This window comes from Lagopus leucura, unplaced genomic scaffold (assembly GCF_019238085.1).
Source record: "Lagopus leucura isolate 7727_CA_CO unplaced genomic scaffold, USGS_WTPT01 Super-Scaffold_73, whole genome shotgun sequence".
NCBI lineage: Eukaryota > Metazoa > Chordata > Aves > Galliformes > Phasianidae > Lagopus > Lagopus leucura.
Genome location: NW_024962252.1, coordinates 41,003,748 through 41,027,661, shown reverse-complemented (window position 1 = coordinate 41,027,661; position 23,914 = coordinate 41,003,748). Strand labels below are relative to the sequence as shown.

Here is a 23,914-nt window from a genome sequence, read left to right as displayed (position 1 = left end):
AGCATGGTTTTTTTTTGAGTTAATTAAAGTGACTTTCCCTTTATTTCAAGAGAGGCTGACTGGTTTATGTATTCAGAGCACAGCTGTCAGAGCTTTAACCTTGGCTTTTGTTTTTTTTTTTTTGTAGCACTGAACTGCTCAGCTGAAGAGAATGAAAATTATCACAGCACAGAGACTCTCTCGAAGAAGCTCTCAGACGTTTGTCAGTTACGAAAGGATATTGATGAATTAAGGACGATAATATCAGACCGTTATGCTCAGGACATGGGGGACAATTGCATCACTCAATGACAACGTTTCATCCAGTAGCAAATGACTTATTAAATGCTGCTGTGTCACTGGTCTTTGCATTTCTATTAAGGAGCCATATTAGAAGATAGCAACCACTGCACATGCCTCTCTGTGAGGATCATGCATATGTAATCTTGGGAACTGGGTGGGGAAGGGAGAGACATGGTTTGAACAGAGTGGTACAAACTTCAAGAAATCTTTCTTTTCTCCAAACTACTGAATTTAAGAACAAGCTGTGAAGAATTTTTCAGTTGGATTCTGTTTCCTTCATTGGGTTTCCTTTTATTGCTTCAACTAGTTTCTGGAATCGGAGCTTTGGAACAGCCGTGCTGCTACTACTCTCGGTCCTTTCCTCCTTCAAGGGTTTGTGTGGCATTACCTGTGTTCTGAAGTCAGTGCAGAGAGTCAAATGACCTTTGACTGTATGTGGTGAAGATGGGGGCTTCTGAAACTTCACTTAGCTGTAGGAACTGCAGTCGGAACAGTCTCAGAACGCTGCAAACAGTAAATGCTTTTCAAGTTGCCTGAAGAATTTGCTACAAGAAGTATCTTGCTTTTAGTAATGAATGTTAGCTTGTTTGCTGAAGAATGGAAGAAAATCAACTTTCAATTCCTTTATGCACATGAATCCCATAAGATTTAAGCATTATCATATTGCTTTGAGGAATTTCAGTAACATCAAGTCTGTGACAAGCCCAGAGAAAATGGGAGGCGTGAAACTGCAGGGTAGTACATGGCTGTCCAAAAAGAATAGACTGTATTTTAGTGTTCATACCATAATATTTTTTATTTATGTCACCTCCACTTCAAAATGTGGCTTCTCTGTATCTGTATCCTTGGAGACCTCTGATGAGGTTGTAAACAACCTCAACCATTCTTTACTGCAGCTACAAAATGAGTGTTAGGCATTTGGCAAAGTCAGGGCTCGAAACAGAATGTCTCCACTTACCAGTATTAAATTCTCAGTTATGCAAGGACTGCAAAATTTTCCATGTTGTTTGGTTATTCTTGATCTCTCCTTTCTTGCAGGAAGAGGTTACCTTAAAAATAAGATCATATTCCATAGTTTGTTCCATGAGCATCAGTTGGCTGTGCTACTTCACTCCCGTGGGCAGATAAAATATTAACACTTCCACTTTCCTGGATCAGTACTGAAAGTTATCTGAACAGTTGTGTGTGGTGTAAGATGGTAATTAACTGTAGGTAACGAAAATGAAAATATATGACCTTCGGTCATACATGTGAATTAAAGTTTCAAGTGGCCAATGTGCAAGTCAGTCTGCTGATCTGTATCATGGATAACAGCAGAAATCACTTAGCATAGAGGTTAGAATTGCGTAAGTTCTAGGGTGACATTTTTATAGCAACAGTTTTCTGATGACATCTATTTTAATAGAAGAAAAAATGGTTATAACAACGTAGGCTGGATTTGCGAATTTTAACTTGGTGTTTTGTTTTCTGTTCACTGTTATGCAGTTACTGTTAACGTGTTTATAATTTAGTGTTGGTTTTTTTGTTGTTTTGGGGTTTTTTTCTTTGCTATAATGACTAATTTATTTGACAGTTTTCTCTATCATGAACCTACACATGGACTAATCTGTGAAAAATTATGTTGCAGTGTATACTGTTGCTACACAGTATTTTCAGATAGAGATTAATCTGACTGGCCCAGCTCCGGTGGGCACTAAAACATCCAGATTAAATCTCAAGAGAAATTGCGTGGTATCTCAGCTTGAAGGTTGAAGGAAAAAAAAAAAAAAAAGAAGGCCATTTTATTTTAATTTGTTGAATGCTGTTCTTTCAATAGTTTTGAAAGTGTACCATTACACTAGTGCAAAACTGAAAACAAGGATCTTTGCACTAATTTTCCTGTGTCTCTTGATGCAAAAGCATTGGGTTTTTTTATGAGGGCCACACCTTGTTCCTTTGGTGTAGTGCAGTGGTTTTGGCCCTGCAGTGAAGGAACAGTCCCCAGTCTATGACTTCTGTCTGCTATCAGAAATTCAGCAACAGTGTTTCTAGAAACATTATGTGAAAGTGAACACCAACATAGCACAGTTACTTCCTTAGATGGAAATGCTGTAGCTATAGAAATGACTGAGCAACACGTTTTTCTAAATTTTGTGGAAATAGAGCATTTAATAGAGAATTAGCTAGCAACAGGAGATGTTTCAAGTCTGTTTGTCCTGTTGTGTTGTTGCTTGACTGGTGTGGCTCCACTGTCTTACTTGCTGAATGTACTGCAGAGTTGAGATCAGTAATTTAATATTTGCAAAGCACTTCAGGAGCTGTGATGCTCTGTAAGTATTAGTTGAAAGTCCCTCAGGAAGGAGGTCCCGTTGTATTTGTAATACTTTGTTTGCAATGCTGTAATCTTGCATTTTAATATTTTTTTTTAGGGAACCCGTGATATTTATGTTGACTTTAAGGCACTTGGTTGTTGTTTTGTTGTTGTTGTTTTGTTTTAAATGTATATATCAATTGAGTTTACCTGCCTCGGTCAGATTAAAATAGGGCTGTAAATGGTGGATGGTTGAGCCAAAGATGCAGGCTACCAACTGAGTATCTAAACTGATACTGTATTTTGCTTTGGTTTCTTGAAATTGGGCCTGTTGTAGTAGTAGCAGTTACTATATATGCATCACTTTAGAGATGCCTCTAAATGGAATAAGCTTTGTCTATGATATGCATGACTGATTAATTGGTTAAAATGTAGTGTGTGTGAATCTCATTCAGCATATTTAATACACAGTTGATTAATGAATGTTAACATTGGAATTGCTTGGATTTAGTCATGACAACTTTTTGCTGTGGCTGTTAGACAATCTCAAGGGCTGAAAAAGAACTGCTAATGAATGGATACTGTACTGTTCTGTTTGTCAGCAAATTTGTACAGTAATTTTTTGTATAGTTTCAGATCGAATTTGTACAATTCTTTTAGAAGGTATTTACAGTAACTACTGTATTCAAGAATGTATTTTGAAAAAAGACTTGGAAAGTCTTGGGACAGGCTATAGATGATGCTGTCTATTTGCTATGTAGAAGTAATGCAGCTCAACTGTGTAAACATGATTTAGGTTCCTAGCCCCAGTTCTGTCACTGTAGGGTGCGATAATTCTGTGAAATTGCCGACACTGCTGCCACCACCCACCCAGACTTCAACATTTGAAGCTGCTGGTGGCTGTGAGGCAATGGCAGGAGCTGAAGTTTTGTCCTTTTCACTTCAAGATGTTTCTTCCCTTCCTTTACCCTCACTGCCTGCTTCTTGTAGCACATGTTCTTCTGGCAAGGTAAGAGCACAAGGAAAGAAAGAAAATCCTTCCTCTGTGACCCACTTCCCTAGCACGTGTTCCTTTCACTGGTGTTACGTAGGAGATGCAGATGTCATTGGGCTCTTCCCATTGGTGTAACGAGTTCTGTCAGGAGAGAGGAGAAGACCTGAATTAATCCACTTCTGTTGGCTCAAACCAGTCAGTGGTTATTAGTGAAAGGGATGATTTATTCTAGTAGCTCCTTAGCAATATTAATTCCACAGCTGCATACCTTTGTGCCTTTTTATGCCTGAAGTTAAGTAGAAATTCCCTTTGAACTTTAGATGAGTTGTTAGAATGCTGACGACTGCACCTTGTTTTCCTCTTACCTGCCAATATTTTGTTGGGCTTTTGTAGTAAGAACTCTGCATAATATCTAGAAACATAAGTGCTGACAACAGGTACTAGGTGTGCGCTCAGAATGTTAGCCTGCTTGTAGTATGCAGCTTTCTATGAAGCGTGAGCAGGAAACTCAAAGCATAATGTGATTCTTTTGTGTGTGTTAATTGCAGTATATCATTAGTACAGTGGGGAGGAGTGTCTGGAGCTATCTGTTAAAAGCACAGCTGACATATGTACTAGATCAGTCCCCAAAGACTGGTAGTTGTGTAAATTGGGTTCAATTTTTGAACCGCTCAGAATACCTCATATGTAAATAGAGTTGTCATGACTTAATCAAAATGTGTTTGTTGTAAAAAGTAAAGGAGCCACTGGCTGGCTCAGCTTTAGGCTTGTTGTTCTTGCCTCATTTTGTAATTTTTTTAAAGTAGGGTTTACAGCTAGAATTTTGAATGCCAAAGTTCTATTTATTAAATAATAATAAAAGTTTTCATTGTTAATGACTGGTATTTTTTCACTGGAATTTGTTTGTTGATGTTTGGGATTTGTATCCACAGAGCAAAAATAAATTTTGTTACAAAATTGATTTCTTCTCTGCTGATTTTTTCCTGGCATTATTTCTTGTTCTGAAACCGAGACATTGGTAGCAAAACTACTACTTCAGTGCAATGCAGTGATTTTAAAGCATTGTTGCTTGTAATGTCCCTGCTCCTTTTGTAAGAGGATGCTGCTGTTTTTCCTTGCTCGTGGAGAGATTATAGATAGAACTTAAAAAAAAGACTGAGTTGGTACAAACTCGTAGAGAGAACTGTTACGATCATTAGGCTCAGAGCTGCTGGAGGCGTCATCAACAAGTGGTTTCCCCAACACCAGTCAAGCAGGACCGAAAATAAAAGGAGAGGATGAAGCAAAAGCAGCAGTGCATCTGAGAGAAAGGGCACATGGTTTTAATGGTAATTTTTCAGCTATGAATTTTTCAGCACTAATGGATGTGGTCATACTGGAGAGCAGTTATGGCAAACAGAAATCCTTCCTGCATGAAACACCACAGTTTGTCACAGACCATTGAAACCAAGCAGTGTTGACTTCTTTCAATGTCAAATTAGCACTGTCTGAGGAAAGTGAAAAGTTACAGTTTGAAAAATCTGAAGAGGAGTCTTCCCAAATGCTGAGTAAGTGTGCTTACCTGGAAATGATTTCTTTTCAGGCTGCTGCCCTTAAAAAAATCCTAGGACCCAGCTGGAGCATCAAGTGTTGAGTGGTCTCTCTTGACAACTGCTCTTCCTCAGCCCCTGGCTTTCTTCACTGTGCAGAGCGTAGAGGTCAAGGATCTTTTTCCTCAACCTTTGGAAGATGATGGGAAATTCATTTTGATAAGCTAATGCATTATATATGGTACAGATCACTTGCTTTTCTCAAACCTTGTGACTGAACGTTGAATGATGTGCTTTTAATTCAATTAAAACATGCTGTGCCCTGTATAAACGTATGGAAAGGGCTGCGCAGGTGCCAACTTTCCATAAGATTTCTGAGGGTGACCTTTTGTGAACTGTTCAAAGTCAGGTTTAGATTTCAGAGTATCATGATGAAAGCGCTGCTAACAATAGTAGTGGTAGAAAATGTTCTCTTGCCTTTACACCACAAACAAAATACTAGTCCAAATGTGGTTAGAAATAAAACATCAAACAAGAACACTGCAGGTAACACTACGGCATCTTGAATGAGGACAAATTTGCTGCAGCAAAATCTGCAGTAGATTGTCTGTTGTATATTAAATTAAATGTTGTAAATTAAATAATTCCATCGGGGTTGCTAATGATGCTGGGTCGTTTGTTTTATAAATGAATGGGTTCAGTGTACCTGGAGAAATTCCAAGTGGTGAAGGAAAGCATATAATGAAGAACTGTGATATTAATTACATGAATATACGTTAATAGTACATAGCTCATGCATATTTATTTTCCTTTCTGTGAGTTACTCCCCATCTGGGGGCTGCTGCTGTTTCTATCTGCATGGAGCTGAAGCTTCACTTCCAGCCGTGGCATTGCATGGCTTGTGGGGAACCTGATAGGTTCAGCTAATGCTGCTGGGCTCTTTCATGGACAGCTTGGCAGCTAGCCTGAAGAATGCAGCCCATGTGTATTAATAGACCAGAAAAGTGATTCACTGTTCTATGTACCTGTGAAAGGATTTGCCTGGAAGAAGGAGAAAGGGAACTGTTGTCAAATTCTGGACTGGAGTGAACTGTAATGCTGAAGCTGAGGTAAGAGGATTTTCTGATTGGAGTTTCCTCTGAAGGGAGAACTAAGTAGAACTTAGTGACAGAACTAGAGGGAATGGCCTCCAGTTCAAGTTGGACATTAGGAAATAATTCCCTAAGAGAGTGGTCGGGTGCTGGAATGGGCTGCCCAGGGAGCTGTCGGAGTCGCTGTCTCTGGAGGCGTTCAAGAAACATTTAGATGTTATACTGAGGGACGTGGTTTAGTGGGGAAATACTGGTGGTAGGCAGATGGTTGGTCTGAATGATCTTGGAGGTCTTTTCCAACCTTGGTGATTCTGTGATTCTAACTTGGTATCATAGATACTTACCTCTCTTACATTAACAGCTGAGACTACAAGCAGCTCCTGACCACCAGATGTCCCCAAACCTTTCCTGTCCAAACTCATGCTGAGCTTCATGGTGACCCTTGGTGCCAGCCTGGAAAGTTGGCTCAGCCCTGCAGCTGTCTGTGGTGTCATGAGGGGAACCTGTGCAGCTGCAGAGCCAGCACTGCCTCCACACAAAGCACCTTCTGGCAGAGCCCAGCCTTCTTTTAAGGGATTTCTCTGGATGGGGCACAAGCACGGCAGCAAATTGCTTTGTTCTCAAGGAGTGTAAGCCTTGTTCCACAGATATTGGTGTGTATGGAAGCAGCTATGAAGTCAGATTCACCTCCTCACTGTCTCCCAGTCTGTCACACGGAGGCAGGGCAGAAAAGTAGTTTGAAGTATTTTGGAAAGTGAAGAAGTGAAGGTAAGGAAAGCACAGCGCACAGGGCCCAGGCCCCAGCCTCCTGCCACTGCCACCTCCTCTGAGGAGATGAGACTGCCTTACACTTACAGATCATAATTTTTTTTTCTTTTTACATCCTGTCAATAGAAAATCATAACTTTAATCACTACATTTCTACAGTTAAAGCAGTTTTTCCCTCAGCCTGCACTATAGATTCTTTTAGGCCAAATTAATTGCTGTTTTCTTTTTATGATGCCTGTGCTGAGAAGGCACATTATGGAAACCAATTTGGCTGAGATTTTGAAGCTGAGGTAATAATTTCAGCAAAGACTCATTGCACTCTCTATAATCATATCCACTTTCACTCATTTTCCAGGCTACTGCAACCACTCTCAGATGATTCATGATTTGTTGTTACCTCTCTAACCTCAGTGCTGTCCATGAGGTTTTTGGGGCTGAGGGCAGGTGGGAAGCCACGAACAGAAGAGCTGCCTACAGGAGGAGGCTGTGGTGGGCACAGGGGCTGCTCATCCCTCAGCGTTGCAGCTGGAGCTGGCCCATTGCCAATCCTCAGCCCCTCACAGTCTCCTTTTGCCCACCTCACTCGTTGCTTAGGGAGTGGAAAAGGAAGGCTGCATCTCCCCTGCAGAGAGCAGTGCTGCTTGATTGTGCAGTTGGCCCTGGACACACTTCGTTACACAGGCCTGCCACAGTCACATCATTGGTTACACTATCTCCCCTGCCCTAGCACCCATGAAATTGTGGGGATAATTAATGGGATATTTTTAGTTCGAATTAGAGCTTGAAATTGTTAATTAAAAGCCAATTATGATCAATCTGTTTTTAACATCCCTTCCTTCTCATAGTCATAAAAATTAATTACCACCGTAACGAGCCATTCAGTGGCTAGCCCTGATGCTGCCCAGTGACAGCTTCAGAGCTGGATTTGTCACTGCCTGGGGGCCGCATGCATGGACCCAGCCCAAACTGTGCAGGTGTGCAGAGCTCACCGTGTGTGCAGTGCTCTGAAGCTCAGAACGTGAACTGCCCCAATGGCTGTCAGAGAAGTTTTGCTTCCTAAGCAGACTCAAACTCAGTGCACGCAGCTTGGCTTCACAATGAGAAAGTAAGAATCCTTTGGTTTTAAAAAAATAAAAATAAAAAGGTCATTCACTGAACTTTGCTGTGACCTTCAGAATGCTGATCCTGGCCTGTAGAAACAGATTGGGGCCTTAAGATACCTCATTTGGGGATTAAACATGTTTCAGCAGCTCTGTCCTCTGAAGCAGAAATACTTCCTCTGCCAAATTGAAATCATCCATTTCAGTGGAGGGCTTTTCTTTATTGCCAAGAGCAAAGAGAAGCTGATGTTATTTCACACTGGAATGGCATTGCATGAGGCTCAAGAGGAAACAGCTTTAAACTGGAAGAGGGTAAATTTAGACTAGATATTAGAAAGAAATTCTTTACTGTGAGGGTGGTGAGACACTGGAACAGGTTGCCCAGAGAGGCTGTGAGTGCCCTTATCCTGGAAGATTTCAGGGCCAGGCTGGATGGGGCTGTGAGCAACCTCATCTAAAGGGAGGTGCCCCTGTCTGTAGCAGGGGGTTGGAACTAAATGATCTTAAACATCCAACCCAAACTGTTTTGATTCTGTTGTTTTCTGACCGTAATAGAGCAAGCACTGCAGATGCTGATAACTGACCCATATTGGGCCAACCTTTGGGCTTAAATCTACTAGATCTACTGCATCAGGTTCAACTTTCAGTTATTTTGGTGTTTGAAGCTGAGAGACAGGAATATTCAACCACGATGCACATTCTCTCTGCTTTGTATGCTGCAGAGGGAAAGTTTCACATCCCCATGTCAGAAGGAGGACTTTCAGATACTGGTGCACTCAGTGTGGACATAATTATGACTGGGGCCACATGCTGGAGAGCAAAGTCACAGCTGTCTGGGATTGTGAATTAGCAGCTCTGAGTGTAGCAATTTATGTGCACAATTTTTTAAAGCCCAGCTACTCTTATTTGTACAGCATAGAATTACTAACAAAACCCTCTGCTGTTTCCTCAGAGAAAACAAAAACAGGTCGTTTGTAATGTACATTGTAAGTGGTGACTTCACAAAGCAAAAGGATGATTCTAAGACCTTTATTGGATAAAGTAAGAACATCCAGTTCAGGGAAGAAAGCCAGATCCTTTCCATTTGCCTTTTTCTTCTCCCCCCCCCCCCAGAAAAGCAATGACTCACATTGCTACAGGCTCACAGACAAATAAAGTGGCGATTGCAGTAGGAGCTGTAATTCATCAGTTTGTCCATGAGGCTGCTAAAGGAGATAGAGTGAAAGCCTTGCTGAAGTCAAGATGAGATCATTCATTGCTCTTCACTTGTCCACTAAGCAAATCATTCTGTTGGAGAAGTCTATCAAGTTGGTTACACATGATTTCCCCTTCATAAATCCATGCTGACAATTCCCAATCACTCTGACTTTATTATGTTCCGAAACCATTTCCAGCACTGTATGCTCCAGCACTGTCCCCAGGATCAAGGTGAGGCTGATAGGTATTGAGTTACCTGTATCTCTGTCTTGCCTTTCTTGAAGGTGCAGACAATGCTCGCTATCTTACAGCCCTCTTTGCCATGACCATCCAAAGATAATCAGGATACTTAATGCGAGCCTCCTCCGCCAGCAGGAAGGCCTCACTGATCCTTGTGACAGTGAACAGTTCCCAGACCTTAAAGATGAGCTCATCTCTGCCAGCTATAACTGTACTTAGTGCTGCTGAGAATTTGTGGTTGTAATTGAATGGAAGTTGTATGCAAACAAATCTTTTCCCAAGCTCTGAAGATGGCAGTCATTTAGTTCACTCATTTAAATTAGTTATATTCCAATGTACGTTGCATGTAATAATGCTGGTTTGATCTCTTCCTGTCACACTTTAAACGCACATTTCCAACAACTCAACACCAAAAATTGAAGTAAAGCCCTCTGCGAAATCACAGTTACTCAGAACTGAAGCAAAAGTCTGCAAAGTTCCAAGAGATGTGGTGAGCCAGTGTGTCACCTCTGTGCTTACGCCTCACTCCTTCCCCCCCTTCCACACATCCAGCTCTCTCAGTGCTCTCATACTGAAACATGAGCTCCTGGTGGCAGAACCAAAGCCTTTCCATACACTTGTAGGAGTCCCCACGTTGTGGGTCTGATACCGAAACAACAGGCAACAGCTCTTACCAGGAGACTTCCCTTTCTCCAAGGAGTGCTTTGCTTCTTCTGAGGGCTGTGAGTTGTGCTTAGCATATGTGGGGCAACTTAATGAGGAAAATAGCCTGCTGGTGTAGTCTTCCACCACTGAGCCCTGAGTCAGCCATACTCACACTGACAGCGAAATGAAAGAAAGCAAAGGTCTCCATGGGAGGCAGTCTGAAACAGCAACAGTGGCATTTTCTGTTTATCTGAAAAATACTTCTACAAATACTTTTATTTAATGTAGTGTAACTACCATTATTTATTTGCACATTAATACAAAGGCACAACGTGGTTTCTGCTTAATTAAAGCAAAAACAAAAAAACAAAAAAAAAAAACCCAAAAACCTCAGCAACGCTCACATCATGTCAGGAACCAGTCTTAAATGGTGGCAGAGAGACAACTGTACATCAGCTCATTCACTGTACTTACTGCCTGGCACTGCAGAAGCTCAGGGATGCAGAGACACTTGGTTTCGTTTGGTTTGATCATGGAAGAAATAGAGCTCCTGTCACCAGTTCCTGCACAGACAAATGAAAACATGGGCTGGAAGACAACTCCAGCTTAAATCCCTGTGCATCCTGCTCTTGTGCACCTTCTCTTTGTACCATCGATTGCTCTTCTCCCCACTTGACATTTTGCTAGCTAATGAGTGACATGCCTGGCCTTTTCCAGATTCAACAGCATGGCCCTACCCCACTATATCACGCAAAGGTAAAAGGTCATTCTGTCACAGACTGTTACAGAAACATCCAAGTGTTTCCGGATGGAGCAGCACAGACTCCATTCACATAAAGGTTCTCCTTTACAGAGGGGAAGTGTCAAGGAGCAGAGCTGCAGAAAGGCTTCCTGGCTGATCAACCAACAGACAGCACTTTCTGAATGCAAATTTTTGGATTTGAGCATCTTTGGCACCTGTCACTAGGCTGCCCAGAGAGGAGTCAGTCATCACCACTGATTGTGCTTGTACCGTTGCTGGCTAAAAGGTAACAGCGTGTGAATACTGATCAGGAAGAAGTAAATTTACAGGTGAAATAGAAAGTTATTGCTAAGAAATTCTGGAGAAATGACTGTGTCGCCTTTTAAATAATTGGTTTAATGGTACATAAGCATCATTATCTTCCAAGGTGATTATGAAGAGGAGAAAGGAACAGGATACTGTTGCTACCACCCTTTGTACCAGCAGAACAAGCAAAAATTAATTTGAGGAAAACTGTCTAACAGTACAGCTAATAAAATACCACATTAAGTTCAAATGGAAATAAAGGGAATTCACCTGAGGAATAAAACCTGTCCATTCATGCCAAGAAAATCCAGTGCAAAACAGCTCCCTAATTGAAAGTGCAGGCAGGATACTTCATCAAAGTCTCTCTAACAAGCAGATCCTATCATTTCCCCTATGAGAGAGAAGGAAAAGGTACATGCCCGACTTGCTCATGCATACGTGCCTCACAATGACTCGGAGAGATCTTCAGAATGCAAGGAAACCTCCTGAGTTGCCATATCATTCATGGACTCATTGCCTACAAACAAGCACAGTATGGGAGTGTAAGGAAAATGAAGAAGAGCGGAGGAAAAGAAAAAAATATATATACATATATATACACACTAACTCTCCCAAAATCTTGACTGACTCCAAGGAAAGCATCAAGGCTCTAAAGCCCAAATGACTGACATTATGAGTCTGGTGTTTTGGAAACCCCACACTGGGGCTGAATGTGTGAACTCAAGGATTCCCACAAGCGATGCCTTCGTAAGCACAGAGGCCTCTAATATGGCACAAAAAGCACCAAACACCAGGCTGGCTGTGATCACAAGCCATTGGAGATGCTGTCAACATATCATCTCTACTGCTCAGTGAAAGCTGATGGAGAGTGAGCTACAGAGAAGGAGCCCCATGAGTGTGAGGCACCATCACAGCAAGGGAGACACCACCGCTCTCACAGCTGGGCTGTGGTAACCCACTGCAGCCACTACATTGGCTCTTGCCAACCTGCCCCAGCATGGCAGCCCATTCATCTTTCCTTTCTCTATTGGCTTTGTCATCCTTCCAGAAGAGATGGCTACAGAGAACTCCCAGGTGACTGGAAAGAAGCCTTCCCAAAGTGTCCTGTCAGACTCATCCCATTTCACACTTCAGCCCATTTCTCTCTCCCTCAAGCAGGTTGCAGGCTTCTGTTCAGCCAGGCCCTCGCATTCCCCCTCGCTTCCCATCCTTGCCCCCACAGAGCAAAGTGGAAACTCTCAGGGTAGCTGCCAGAGGCACCCGGAAACAGGGTGAGGAACCCAGGGCAGTGCTCCCCAGCATGCTTCTTCCTGCTGAGGAAATCTCTCAGAGGAACCTCTGGGGCAATAGGAAGGCAGCAGAGCTTCCTGCCGGCTTGAAAGCTCTGTTTCTGTTCTGCAATTTTCCCTGAGCACTCAGCAAACCATTCAGATGCTTGGACTGTACGGTAATCCATTTGTCTTGGATTAATTTTTATCTGTATTAGTGATTTATTCCTGGTCACTGTTTATTCTCCAACAACATATACCCTAGCAATGGCCATAACAGCTACACTATTAATGTGGTAAAAAATTTGGCTCCTCCGTTAGCTGTTCTGTTCCTCTCACAAAGACAAGGAAGAAATACTTTAAACCTAGTCCCTAGTTTACCCTAGTTTATCTCCATAACAACAGCTTGCCTCTGGGCCAGCAGGCCAAGCTGACCTGCCTGGCTCCTGCTGGTGTCTACCACTGAGGCATCGCACCACAAGATCTTCCTCATGGTGGCACAGAACAAACATCTAAGGAGCATAAGGGCTGAAGATAAGGATGCAGGATGCCTCACCAGCTCATCAACCCCCAGGTTGCAGTATGAGGAAAGGAAAAACAGAAAAACAGCTTGTCAGGAGTATGTGGCACACACAGGTACATACAGCGGTCTTGTCTATTCCTGGCTGAATGTTTGACCTCTCTGAATGACGCATGGGATAAAGAGGGCTAAAGTGCAGAAAGGTGTTCCTCCCAGGGAGCGAGCAATGTGCTCTGCTTTCTCACTAAAAGAAAGAAATTCTACCTTTGTGTAAGATGACCCAAATTTCTCTTTTAAGACACGCATGAGGCTTGAATTTTTTTTTTCACCCTAACGTATCACTTAAATTCAGAGCAGCAGAAGTGTCCATATCCTGACAGACACTCAGCCTATTTCATTCAAAAGCATTCATGAAGTATTTCACACACTAAAGATGGTTGTCACAATAAAGAGTAATTCCTGCAAAGTTTTAATGTTAGCTCTGAAATTCATGTATTACATTTTTATTTTTATTTTTTAAACTTGCCAGGCCAAAAGATGCTAAAGGGAAAAAAAAAAAAGAAAAAAGTAAGAAACGTGGTGGTTTCCACACTGGTGGGCAGCAAAACGCAATGCCTGCTCTCTCATCTGCCTTCTGAAGAGAAGATAGGGAAGAGGTCTCAAGGGCTGGGACAAGAACAGGGAAATCACTCAACCAGTTTCTGTCACAGGCAAAACACTCTCAGTGTGGGGACATTCATAGAGTTTATTGTCTATCGTAAACAGACCAGTGAGAACTAAAAGCAAACTAAAAACACCTCCCCCTTGCCATCCATCCTCTTCCACCTCCTTACCTGAGCAGTGCAGGAGAACAGGGAATGAGGGCTACTATCAGTCCATAACATCACTGCCACTCCCTCATGGAGCCCTTTTCTCCTTGTTATACAGCTACTCTGAAGACAGCTTAAAATTCACAAATGTATGTTTGCAAGGCTTTGAACCTGATTCAGATCTAATTCCGTGCCCAGGACAAGCTTAGTGCAAGGCTTCCATGTAGTCACTCCTTCAGATTGGGTCAATACACAGCACTCACTCCATATGTGGCCAATGTAGACAATACATCCCGATGTGAAGAACTCCACCACTCCTACTGGCCCCCAAGAGCTCACAAGCTCTCCAATTACTATACACATTACCTAAGCAGCATCTATGTTTTTAAAATGGTAGAGAGAGCAGCTTTAAACTAAAATATATTTAACTTGAGTCCCTCTGGAGCTAACATCCATGATCAAAATAGTCAACTAAAATTCATTAAATCTACTTACCTCAGTATAATTGAAATGCAAATCTCAGTGAAACATTTTAGCTAAACAAGTGAATTTCTCTTTGAATCACACAGTGATGCCATTCTTAGAGAACAATATCTGACACAAAGCACACAGGCTCCAGGGACCTCAAAATCTACCAGCACTCAAGTTTCTGAATGATAAAATTGCCATATAAAAACGTAAGTAATTAATTGCTCCTTTCAGCAGGTCTTGTCTGATGTACTCAGATGAGTAAATTATAAGTTTATAAGACAAGTTTAAATTATACATCTTTCAGAATAACTCATCTAATGAACTTGGACATAGGAAAAAAAAATGGTAGCAACACCTTCCACACCTACAATATTTGCAACAGGCTCAGAAAAAGAAAAGCACCATAGCTGAAACAATGGTTGGGACATCACAAAATTGGCTGAGTAATTTTGGATGAATTTCCCAGGTTAAACAAAATCAGAAACATTAATTTCTGCTTTCGAACTCATGACATCAGATGTTGAATCATGTGAATCTCTAAATACCATAATTTCAAAGAATTCATCGCAAATAAAAAAATATTCTGGCACATGCCTCCAATATCTGAAAAAATATATTGTGTATCTATAAGCTAAACGCATTTACAGATGCATTATATATAAATACATAACGTAAATACACATATTTGTAACATGATCATACGTGTAATGATCACTGAGTGTGAAGAGTATTGTTTAATGGAAAAAAAAAAAAAAAAAAAAAAAAGAAAGTAAAGATGTTTGAGTTCCTATAAAAAAGCCAAAGTAGATTTGGGTGCTGGATTGCTCTGCATTATTTATGTGGTTATACTTAATATTCTTCTTCTTGTTTTCAAGTCAGGACCTGAGATATTCCTGAATTTCTCAAAGGCAAATTCTTTGCATCTTATCTTTAAAGGCTGAACCACATTGCTCAACTCAGCCTTAGCCAAGCAGCCAAGACAGCCTCCAAACTGAGAAGTCAGCAAACCAAACAACCAAGATAGTAAACAAGCAGAAAGAAGAAGATATGAGTGTTTACTACATACAAGAAACACAAAGATTGAATTCCACAGCTGTTATGGAAAAGACAGCTGAATCTGAAAGCCACTTAGAGCAGATGTAGTGTGCTAACCACTGAGATGTTTCTTGCCTAGATGGAAAAAGATTTTGTACTGATTGTCATTCGGGACATTTCATGAAGAGTACCTCCCAAATTGGAAACTATTTGCTTTTGCTGGCATTAGATAAGTAGGTGAAAAGGCACAACCTGCACCAGACAATACCTGGTTTCCATGAAGATGGCTTTGAAACTGAGGATGGAATCATATGAAGAATAAGTAAAACAACTGTTAAATTATGATAATTCCTCTAAGAAATATGAGAAATCTTCAAAGGAAAAATGATAGGAATTATATCATTCAATAATTGAATATTGGTTCTCCAATAAGACATGAAGTATTAGAAAACACTATAAACGCCCAAAAGGTTATATATTGACTTCATACTTCACAGCTACTTTTGTGCAGACAGTGAGGGAGCAAGAAAGAAACAGCATTCCTGCAGAAAACAAGCTACTGCTGTCAGAAAGCTTGTGGTTGAAACCATTTCCATTCTAATGAAATAGTAAATCTACAGAAGAGCCCTTTCTCCAAGATCAACAGAAAGGCTTCTGTAGGATTCCCAGCAAAGAATGTTTGTTAGTAGGTTGCAAGAGAAAGAAGACTACTGCCAATCTCTGACCATTGAGATGTTCACATCTCACAGTAGAAGTGTTGTATATATTTCAGTGCCTACTTTAAAACTTGTGGAAATTTTTTGACACCTGAAATTCATGAAATAGATCATGGCAAGTTCACCTGAGATGCAAGCCTACTTCCTTGGCTTGATTTAGATTGGATTTGAAAGTAGTACCCGCTGGGACTTTAAATTATGATTAAATTTGAAAAGTCACTGTGGGATCTCAAAAAACAAGAGCTCAGGAAAGGAACCAGTACTGAGTCATTTGGGGAACAGCCATCCATTTTCATGAAAGAAAATCATTACATTTGTCGACCAGAATCTTACCAAATTACAGGATTCTTAACAGAGCAGCCTTCTAGGTATTACATTTTGTCGTCTTAAGAATGGCAGAAGTTGCCAAAATTCATTACAGTGGGGATAAGATGCTGGACCTCGTGTCCACTGAGCTGTAGAATCTGTACAATACCCATAATGACTGCTGCTGGTGGGAGTGTTGCAATTCCTCTCTCCAGTGCTGTATCTGGCTGACAAATTCACAACACGGTTGCAGATGCTGGCAGGCAGTTGTTGATCAGTGCTCAAAGTGACAAGTGATGTTCAGAAGTACTTCTGGCTTGAATGTTTCCTCCCCACATGTCAACTTCTGTCCTCTTTCAGTCAGGTGGCTTTTGCTAGAGCCTCACTGGTGTACATCAGTGACACAGGTAGGAAGGAAACACAGTTTTGGCTTTCTTTAGATGGTTGCTTAGCACAATCCAGACTGGAACTACCTTGTTAGCATTGTGAATTAAGTATTACTGGGAAGAGGAAAATACTGAGACCTAATAGTTGTCTCCCTGTGCCATAGATATGTTCTGCTTTAATAGAAAGTGAAAACAGTGACAAAACTTTCAGAAGAATTTACAAAGCTCCTGCCTTTACAGCCTTTTTAAACTTCTGCTCAACCTAACTTTCTGTGACGAGAAAAATTAGAAACTTGACTTCAGTAACTTTTTCCAAGTCAGCTGGTAGAGTTAATCTGGATGTTTTATAGAATGGCTCTTAGGTGTATGGAGCAGATTTAAGATGAGGAATAACTAATGTTACCAGAACTTTTCACTATAGCAGAAAAAGGAAAGAGAAAGAAAGCAAAAAAGAACTCTCTTCTATAAAGCTGCAGCTATTATAGAAGAATCAAAGGGAGATACTTGCTATCCTTTCCTGGAAAAAGTGACAGAACTAAAGATCAGTCATGACCTAGTAAATACGAGGTACTGCCTCTTGCTCTGTGTCTGGACACAGTATTTCTGACTATGGCAAGAAATAAGTTCTGGAAATTGTTGGTTCTGACTTACCTTGCCCTTTATCTTCTCCTCCATGCACCTGCTGCTGAAGGTAGGAAACCTGCCTATGGGCATCTCTATTCTAACCAAGGGAAGCCTTTTTTTTCCTCTGGTTAGCCTGTCCAACAATTAGCACAGTACAGGCCTGCCATAAGAAGGAAAAGAGAGACAGATAACAGATTTATTTAATTGCATTTATACAAGTATAAGACAAAAGATCTCAGTCCATCTGTCTACGAAGCATCATGCAAGCAGTGTCTGTTTGCATTTATAATTCAAACCATTTTCATCTTCCACTTTGGAGCCTCCAAGTCTTTACTAAACTTCAGGTAGGATACTAATCACTGGTAAAGGTTAGGTGTACATTTTTTTTCCAAAATAGACCAGAAGCAAGCACAAAGGGCACTAGTAGTGATGTATTTTAATTACTCCTTCCAGTGGCAACCTTATCCAGAAGATGTCACCAAAACACAAGTAGTACTCAATGTTCCTACAACAAGGAACATAAATGGAAGGACTTCTAATCTGTAGATGAACCACAGAAAATAAAATAAAGAAGGATGCTGAAAGAATACCTTGAAATAAAGTTACTGTTTTTCAAGGAGAAGATTAAATCCTCATATCATCATAGCAAGAATGCTGGATACACTGTACAAGGAGAAAATCTGATGGAAAATATAGAAAGATGTTTTGAGCAGAGATCACATTCTTGCCAAAATTCTTCCCTTAAATTAACAAAACATGGGCAGAGCAACCACTGAACTATTGAACAATGAAGTTTTTCATTTTCTGAAAGTTTAAAAAAAAAAATTAAACCATAACATGGTGAAATTAGAATTCTTCTTTTATTTGGATTTAAATAAATGAATAGTATGTCCAACAAGTTCACAGAGCAGGCACAGACCTTAAAAAAAAAACAAACAACACATGGAATCCACCTTGTTACTTGTCTGAGCAATTAAAACAATGTTTTCTTCTAATAAAGTTGTTCCCTTAACAATTTGTGAAGTTAAAAAACCCAGTAACAGAAGATTCAGCTGCACTCATGCTTAAAATAGTAATAAAAATGCAAATCTGCTTTACTAACATGTTGAGTCTCGAGTCATGAGTAACAGGCAAAAATCAGCATCTAACCTACCATGTAGTTTCAAGTTTGCCCACAGTGAAGAAACTCAACAAGAAGAGATGGTCAGGAAGCTAAAAGCAATCCCTGCAGAAGTTATAGATGTTGCTCTCCTGTGCTAATGATGAGCATCTGCTTGGTTCAGAGGCTCCTCTCCAGAAAGCTGTTCTGATTTGTTTTCTATTCTTTTTTGGTGAGAGCAATCAAAAGTGGAGGAAGTAGGGTGGGATGCTATTTTATTGTGAGCTAGGGATTGAGATCTGGTTGAGTTACTGACAGGTTCTTATTTGTCACATGTTAAGAAAACAATAAAACTTTACTTATGGGTAGATTTTATATCAAAGTCTAATGCTCAGTTAGGTACAAATTAGGAGATCAAGCAATGTGAACAGATATCCAGCCTTAATGGGTGGATATAAGGGCAATTTCAGGCTCTGGGAAGTTTCTCTTTGCACACCTACCAGGCATTAGATCATTGGAAATGCGTATTTTTTTCTTTTATTAATGACAGTAATTATCCCTCATTCCATAGAACAGCTTCTTGTCTCTTTGTCACGGCCCAAAAGAAAATGTTTGACATTAAACTTACTTCTTATTAACTTGCTGCTATTTGTGCAAAACCTTCCTGGTTTCACGCAGGCCTGGACAAACAGCATGGTTAAGAGATAAGCTGTTGGGTCAAACAGAATTGGCACAGCTATCAACGGGGTAACTGAAGAGATCTTTGCAATTTCCAAGTTCAGAAGTATATACTGAAAAACTTACTATGAGCAAACATATTGATACAGAGAAATTAAAATAAGCACTTTTTCTCTTCCATTATGTTTCAAGTGCATCATGGCTAGGTTATAGGTCCAAAGAGCACTTATAATCCTAACATACGTTGGAGGGAAAAAGTGCTTCCATAAGCAACAGTCAGCAACCTGAGTTGCTATCAATTAAATACCAATGGTAAGACAGATTTTACATCACATGCTGAACAATCACTCTTCTATGTTTTCATCCAGTGCTTAGTAGACTTCATAGAATCACCAAAGTTGGAAAAGACCTCTAAGATGACCCAGTCTGACCGTTCACCTATCACCAATATTTCCCCACTAAATCACATCCCTCAGTACAACATCTAAACATTTCTTGAACACCTTCAGGGTCAGTGACTCTACCACCTCCCTGGGCAGCCCATTCCAGTGCCTGACCACTCTCTTGGAGAAGCGTTTCCCATCACCCAAACTGAATCTCCCCTGGTGCAACTTGAGACCATTCCCTCTAGCCCTATTGCTAGTTTAATGAGAGGAAAGGTCAACCTCCACCTCACCACAACCTCCCTTCAGAGATTATCAAACTGCAATTAAAAAGAAGACATGATTATGAGAAAATTACTAGATCTTTAAATCTATTTTTTTTCCCCTCTGTTCTGTGCTGTTTTCTATATTGGTAGAGAATAAAACATCACATATTGTTCTTTAATCAAATTCCATCACACAGCACTTGCTAGTACTAACTCCTTAAATTTTAAAATTCTTCACATTCTAAGAGCCAAGATCATGTTGTTACTGCAGTTGGCTTTCGCACAGTAGAGATTATTTTAAAACAGGATTGAAAGCATGGTTGTATAAGCATACCTTCAATTTCCTTCAGAGCTCTCCTAGAGAAGAGATCAGGATTAGGTTAAAGCTGACCTCAGGGCCTCATCTCTGTATGTCTCGCTGCAGTCAATGGAGCAGAAGCATCAGTTCAGTAGCAAAACCACTATGGCATGATGATTCACTCCCAAATTTGGCACAATTTGAACCAACATGATGTCGCAAAGTCTTTTAAATTCATTTGGCAACAAACACCCAGAAGGTTGGTCATAGCTGTCCTGTGGCACAAACAAAACAGACAAACAGCTGCTAAAGGAGGCTGTGGTGTTTTCTCTTCCAGTTTAGTTCCTCAGTGTTCCTTTTTCAAATGCACTGCCTTCATTTAAGTTGGTTGTTAGAGATCTTGGAGAATGCGGAGATGGTTCCTACCACAGTAGATTGTGCACGAGCCTGGATGAGTACTGGTTGTGCTAATTGCTTCCTTCTTTGGCATACTGTATAGGAGATTGGAAAAAACAGACTTGAGAGTAAGATGCAAAAGCTCTGCATTCCTCTGATGAGAAGGAGTCACGGCCAAGCTTCTGAGCAGATGTGGCTCTGACAGCCACCATCTGGTACAGGAACCTCCAACTCCAACCTTCTGCCTTTAAGTGAGGAATTCCTCTGGAGTATCTCCTCTTAGAGTTCAGAGAGCAAAAAGCTTTACGAACAGTACAGTACCTAATTAAAAGTTATTATTAGGGGCAATGGGAAATAAAGTTATTTCTGTGACCCCTGACATGCTTCAGGACTTGCTAATTGGAGGCTGGATAATTCTCAGGCTTAACCTAGAGTATATAGATAAGTACATGTCTGCATGAATGCCTGTATCTTCAGCCCTCTCAGTCACTCAGTGCATCCTGGTATTTGTAATGTTTTGTGATACTAAAAAGTAACCTGCACCATGAGCTTATTGTACAAGGAAGTCAATAAAGAAACCTAGATATTAGCAATTTTCTGATTGCATCAATGTAGGAGAGTTCTAAGTAAATCACAGTAAGCAGCAATAGACTAGACACCTATACCCTTCACCATCTCACCTTACACGCTTATTATTATTGTTTTAAAAAAAGAAAAAACAAATGAAGTAGAAATATGCCTGATCATTCCTTTCTCCTGGTAAACGGCAGCACCACTTCATATGAAACAATAAAAAAGAAGTCATACTGATCAGCCACCCATACACTTTCTTTAAAACTCTCATAAATTGGATCAACATTTAGAAAGCACAGCAAGTACTGGCATTTAAGCAATATTATAAAAACTGTCAAGCTGCAGTAGCATATATGTATCCTTCTTTTATGCATTAGCTTCCCAATGCAGACATGATGTTACAAGATACTGCTCAGCAAAGCAAGAACAAGAAATCATGTCTGTCTTTGTGCACATGAGGAATGCAGTTAGCTCCCTCCCTCACCCCATCCAGGGTCAGCTATTCACTCTAATTCCAAAGTGATGCTCTGAGCCCAGTGTTTGCATCTCCTTGTGAAAGAGGTTAAGCACAAGCTTCTGTGCTCAGTCTAATCTTTGATCCTCCCACACCTTAATTAAAACTGAATTGTAATCTCACATGCCTTAGGAACAGCAACAGTTATTGCCATGCCATATTCTCCTCTTGTCCAAAGTGACTGGCAAGTTCACTGCTTGCCAGTGAAATCTATATTCTGTTCGCAAGGAAAAAGAAATTAAATTGGATAAAACTATTTTAAGATATGTTCAGCTTCAAAACACAGAGCTGCCATTCCATTATTTTCTGTACACAACACAGTTGCTTGAAAACAAGCTTGGGTTGATTATTTTTCCTCAGTGATGTTTCAGGGAAAAGTTGCTGTGAACAGACAGTGGCAGTCTGTCATTTTTCTCAGAAGTCTCTGGCTATATTTAAGATTTTTTAAATGCTCTAATGTTTCTTCTTGAATTTATATTCTCCTACATTTATCTTTAATGTACTTATTTTTAAACACACACAAACACAGATTTTAGGATGGTCGGCGTATCATAAAGAGGCTGCTCAGATGCATTAATAACCTTTAACAGAACACCAGCTCTTCACCATTCATCCGCTTTATTACCAGTCTCTCCGTAGCACCAGTCTGAACTTCCCCATTCAGAAAGCCTTGATTCAGAAAGCCAACAGTTGTTGGAACTGTTTCCTGATTATTTGTTTCTTTTTATTCTAGAATTTCCAGCAGAGAAGAAAGTTAGCAAGCTATTGTGATCCTCTTCATATTCCAGTAGGAAACTTCCATGCTGGTGTGGTTAACTCTCATGGATGCATTGCCCACAAATGTGGGCTGGTGACTTCTTTCTGGAGCACTGGCAGAGTAGAGATCCCTTGAAACCACCCAAAGTCATCTCAAAAACTAGCACATAAAGCACATGCAAGAAAAATGTTCATCAGTTTGAGTCTTCAGCTACCTCACACTTGAAGCTGGGATACACAGGTTAACATAACCTACTGCGGTCATCTCATTTGTAAGCTTTCCACCAAAGTCCTTTCCACCCCCATTGGAACACACTGGTTCTTAAAGGAGGTCAAGCACAAGGCTTTTGCTGTAGGGAAGGTTGCTTACTATAGAAGATGGGTAGTGAATTACATCATGAAAGAAGAGTTTCATGGTTGTAATGCTACAGTAGGACAGAAAGTACCACAGTAATAGCAGGAAAGCAAAGCCTTTGGCTATAGCAATTGAGAATGAGTCCAAATACAGCAGCTACTGAAATAAAGGAAAACAGCTGCCTACCTTTGGAAGGCTCCTAAAAGCCAGGGATCCCCAACAAGAAACACCCTTGCTTCCACTGCCAACCCTTATATGAGGTCTGGGAAGGAGTGCATCCTGGCTCCACCCCTTCCAATTACTCAGGTGCATTGCCTCTGCTTTCTCATCAGGTGCTCAATCAGCTTCAGGCCATGATCTAGCATTTCTGCTACAGCAGTGCTCCCTTTAGTCTTGCATACTGTTGCCTTTTGCTCCTTGAAGTCTGCTGCGTTTGTTTGTCTACAGTCACCAGAAGTAATTATTTGGATTTCTTTGGTCTGTAATGACTGCAAGCTTCAACTGTACATACTACAAGAAACAGTGATTCTTCCTCTCTATCCAAATAGGCAAATTGGAGCTCAACATCTGGGAAGACTTTTTCAAACAACTGTTGCTTTTGAAAGCTAGGGAAAGGACCAGGCTGTGGAACATTCTTTCTATAAATAGAAGTTATAATGCCTGCAGTGTGATACTGCATCCCATCTTCAGCACTCAAGGCAGTATTTACCCACTTTTTAAGTGGCTCAGTAGATCTAGTTTGTTTGAGCAGAGACCATGCAACTCATTCCACTCTGGAGTGGAATTTAAAGCAGAGTTTAAAACCGCAGACCCAGAAAATTGATCTTAAAAAAACACTCAACTCTGTGAGGAGCTCATAAACCTAAAATTAAAGCTTTAAAATAAATGTGAAAGCCATCATCTCCTGCATTATGTTTCTCAGCTATACCAATTTAAAATTTTCACACTGAGATAATCAGCATAGCCCAGCTCTGTGACAGTAATATCACCTACACTAATGCCCTGCAAGCACAGCCACAAACCCTCTCAGGTGGGAGGCCAAACATCAGCATCAACTACCAAACTTGGAATCAAATTTTTCTCTCAAGTGTAAATTTATTCTTGTACTCTATGAAACTATCACTGTGTAGAGGGACAGCTGTACACACGTTTTACAGAGATAACTAAGATGAAACCACTGACTTATTAAATTCACTTTTTGTAGATGTACAGTACTTCTCCCCTGTGCAGCTGTAACAAGAGCAGGACAGAAGTAATGTGATGCAAAGCAGGAGGAA

General features: G+C 40.6%; 1 protein-coding gene and 1 long non-coding RNA gene across 3 annotated transcripts in view; both read left to right on the top strand.

The window, feature by feature from the left end:
• CEP85L (centrosomal protein 85 like) overlaps nt 1–4,527 on the top strand; it is a 142,765-nt gene extending 138,238 nt beyond the window's left edge. For both annotated transcript variants that reach the window (XM_042880487.1, XM_042880477.1), the window contains exon 13: nt 128–4,527. In XM_042880487.1, the coding sequence (XP_042736421.1) occupies nt 128–291 (164 nt within the window). In that variant the 3' untranslated portion in view covers nt 292–4,527. The remainder of the gene's footprint in view (nt 1–127) is intronic.
• Nucleotides 4,528–5,998: 1,471 nt separating this feature from the next.
• On the top strand, nt 5,999–13,450 carry LOC122189462. The gene is made up of 3 exons (XR_006181823.1): nt 5,999–6,204; nt 6,548–6,954; nt 10,854–13,450. It is a non-coding gene; the product is annotated as an uncharacterized LOC122189462 (long non-coding RNA).
• Nucleotides 13,451–23,914: the final 10,464 nt, after the last annotated feature.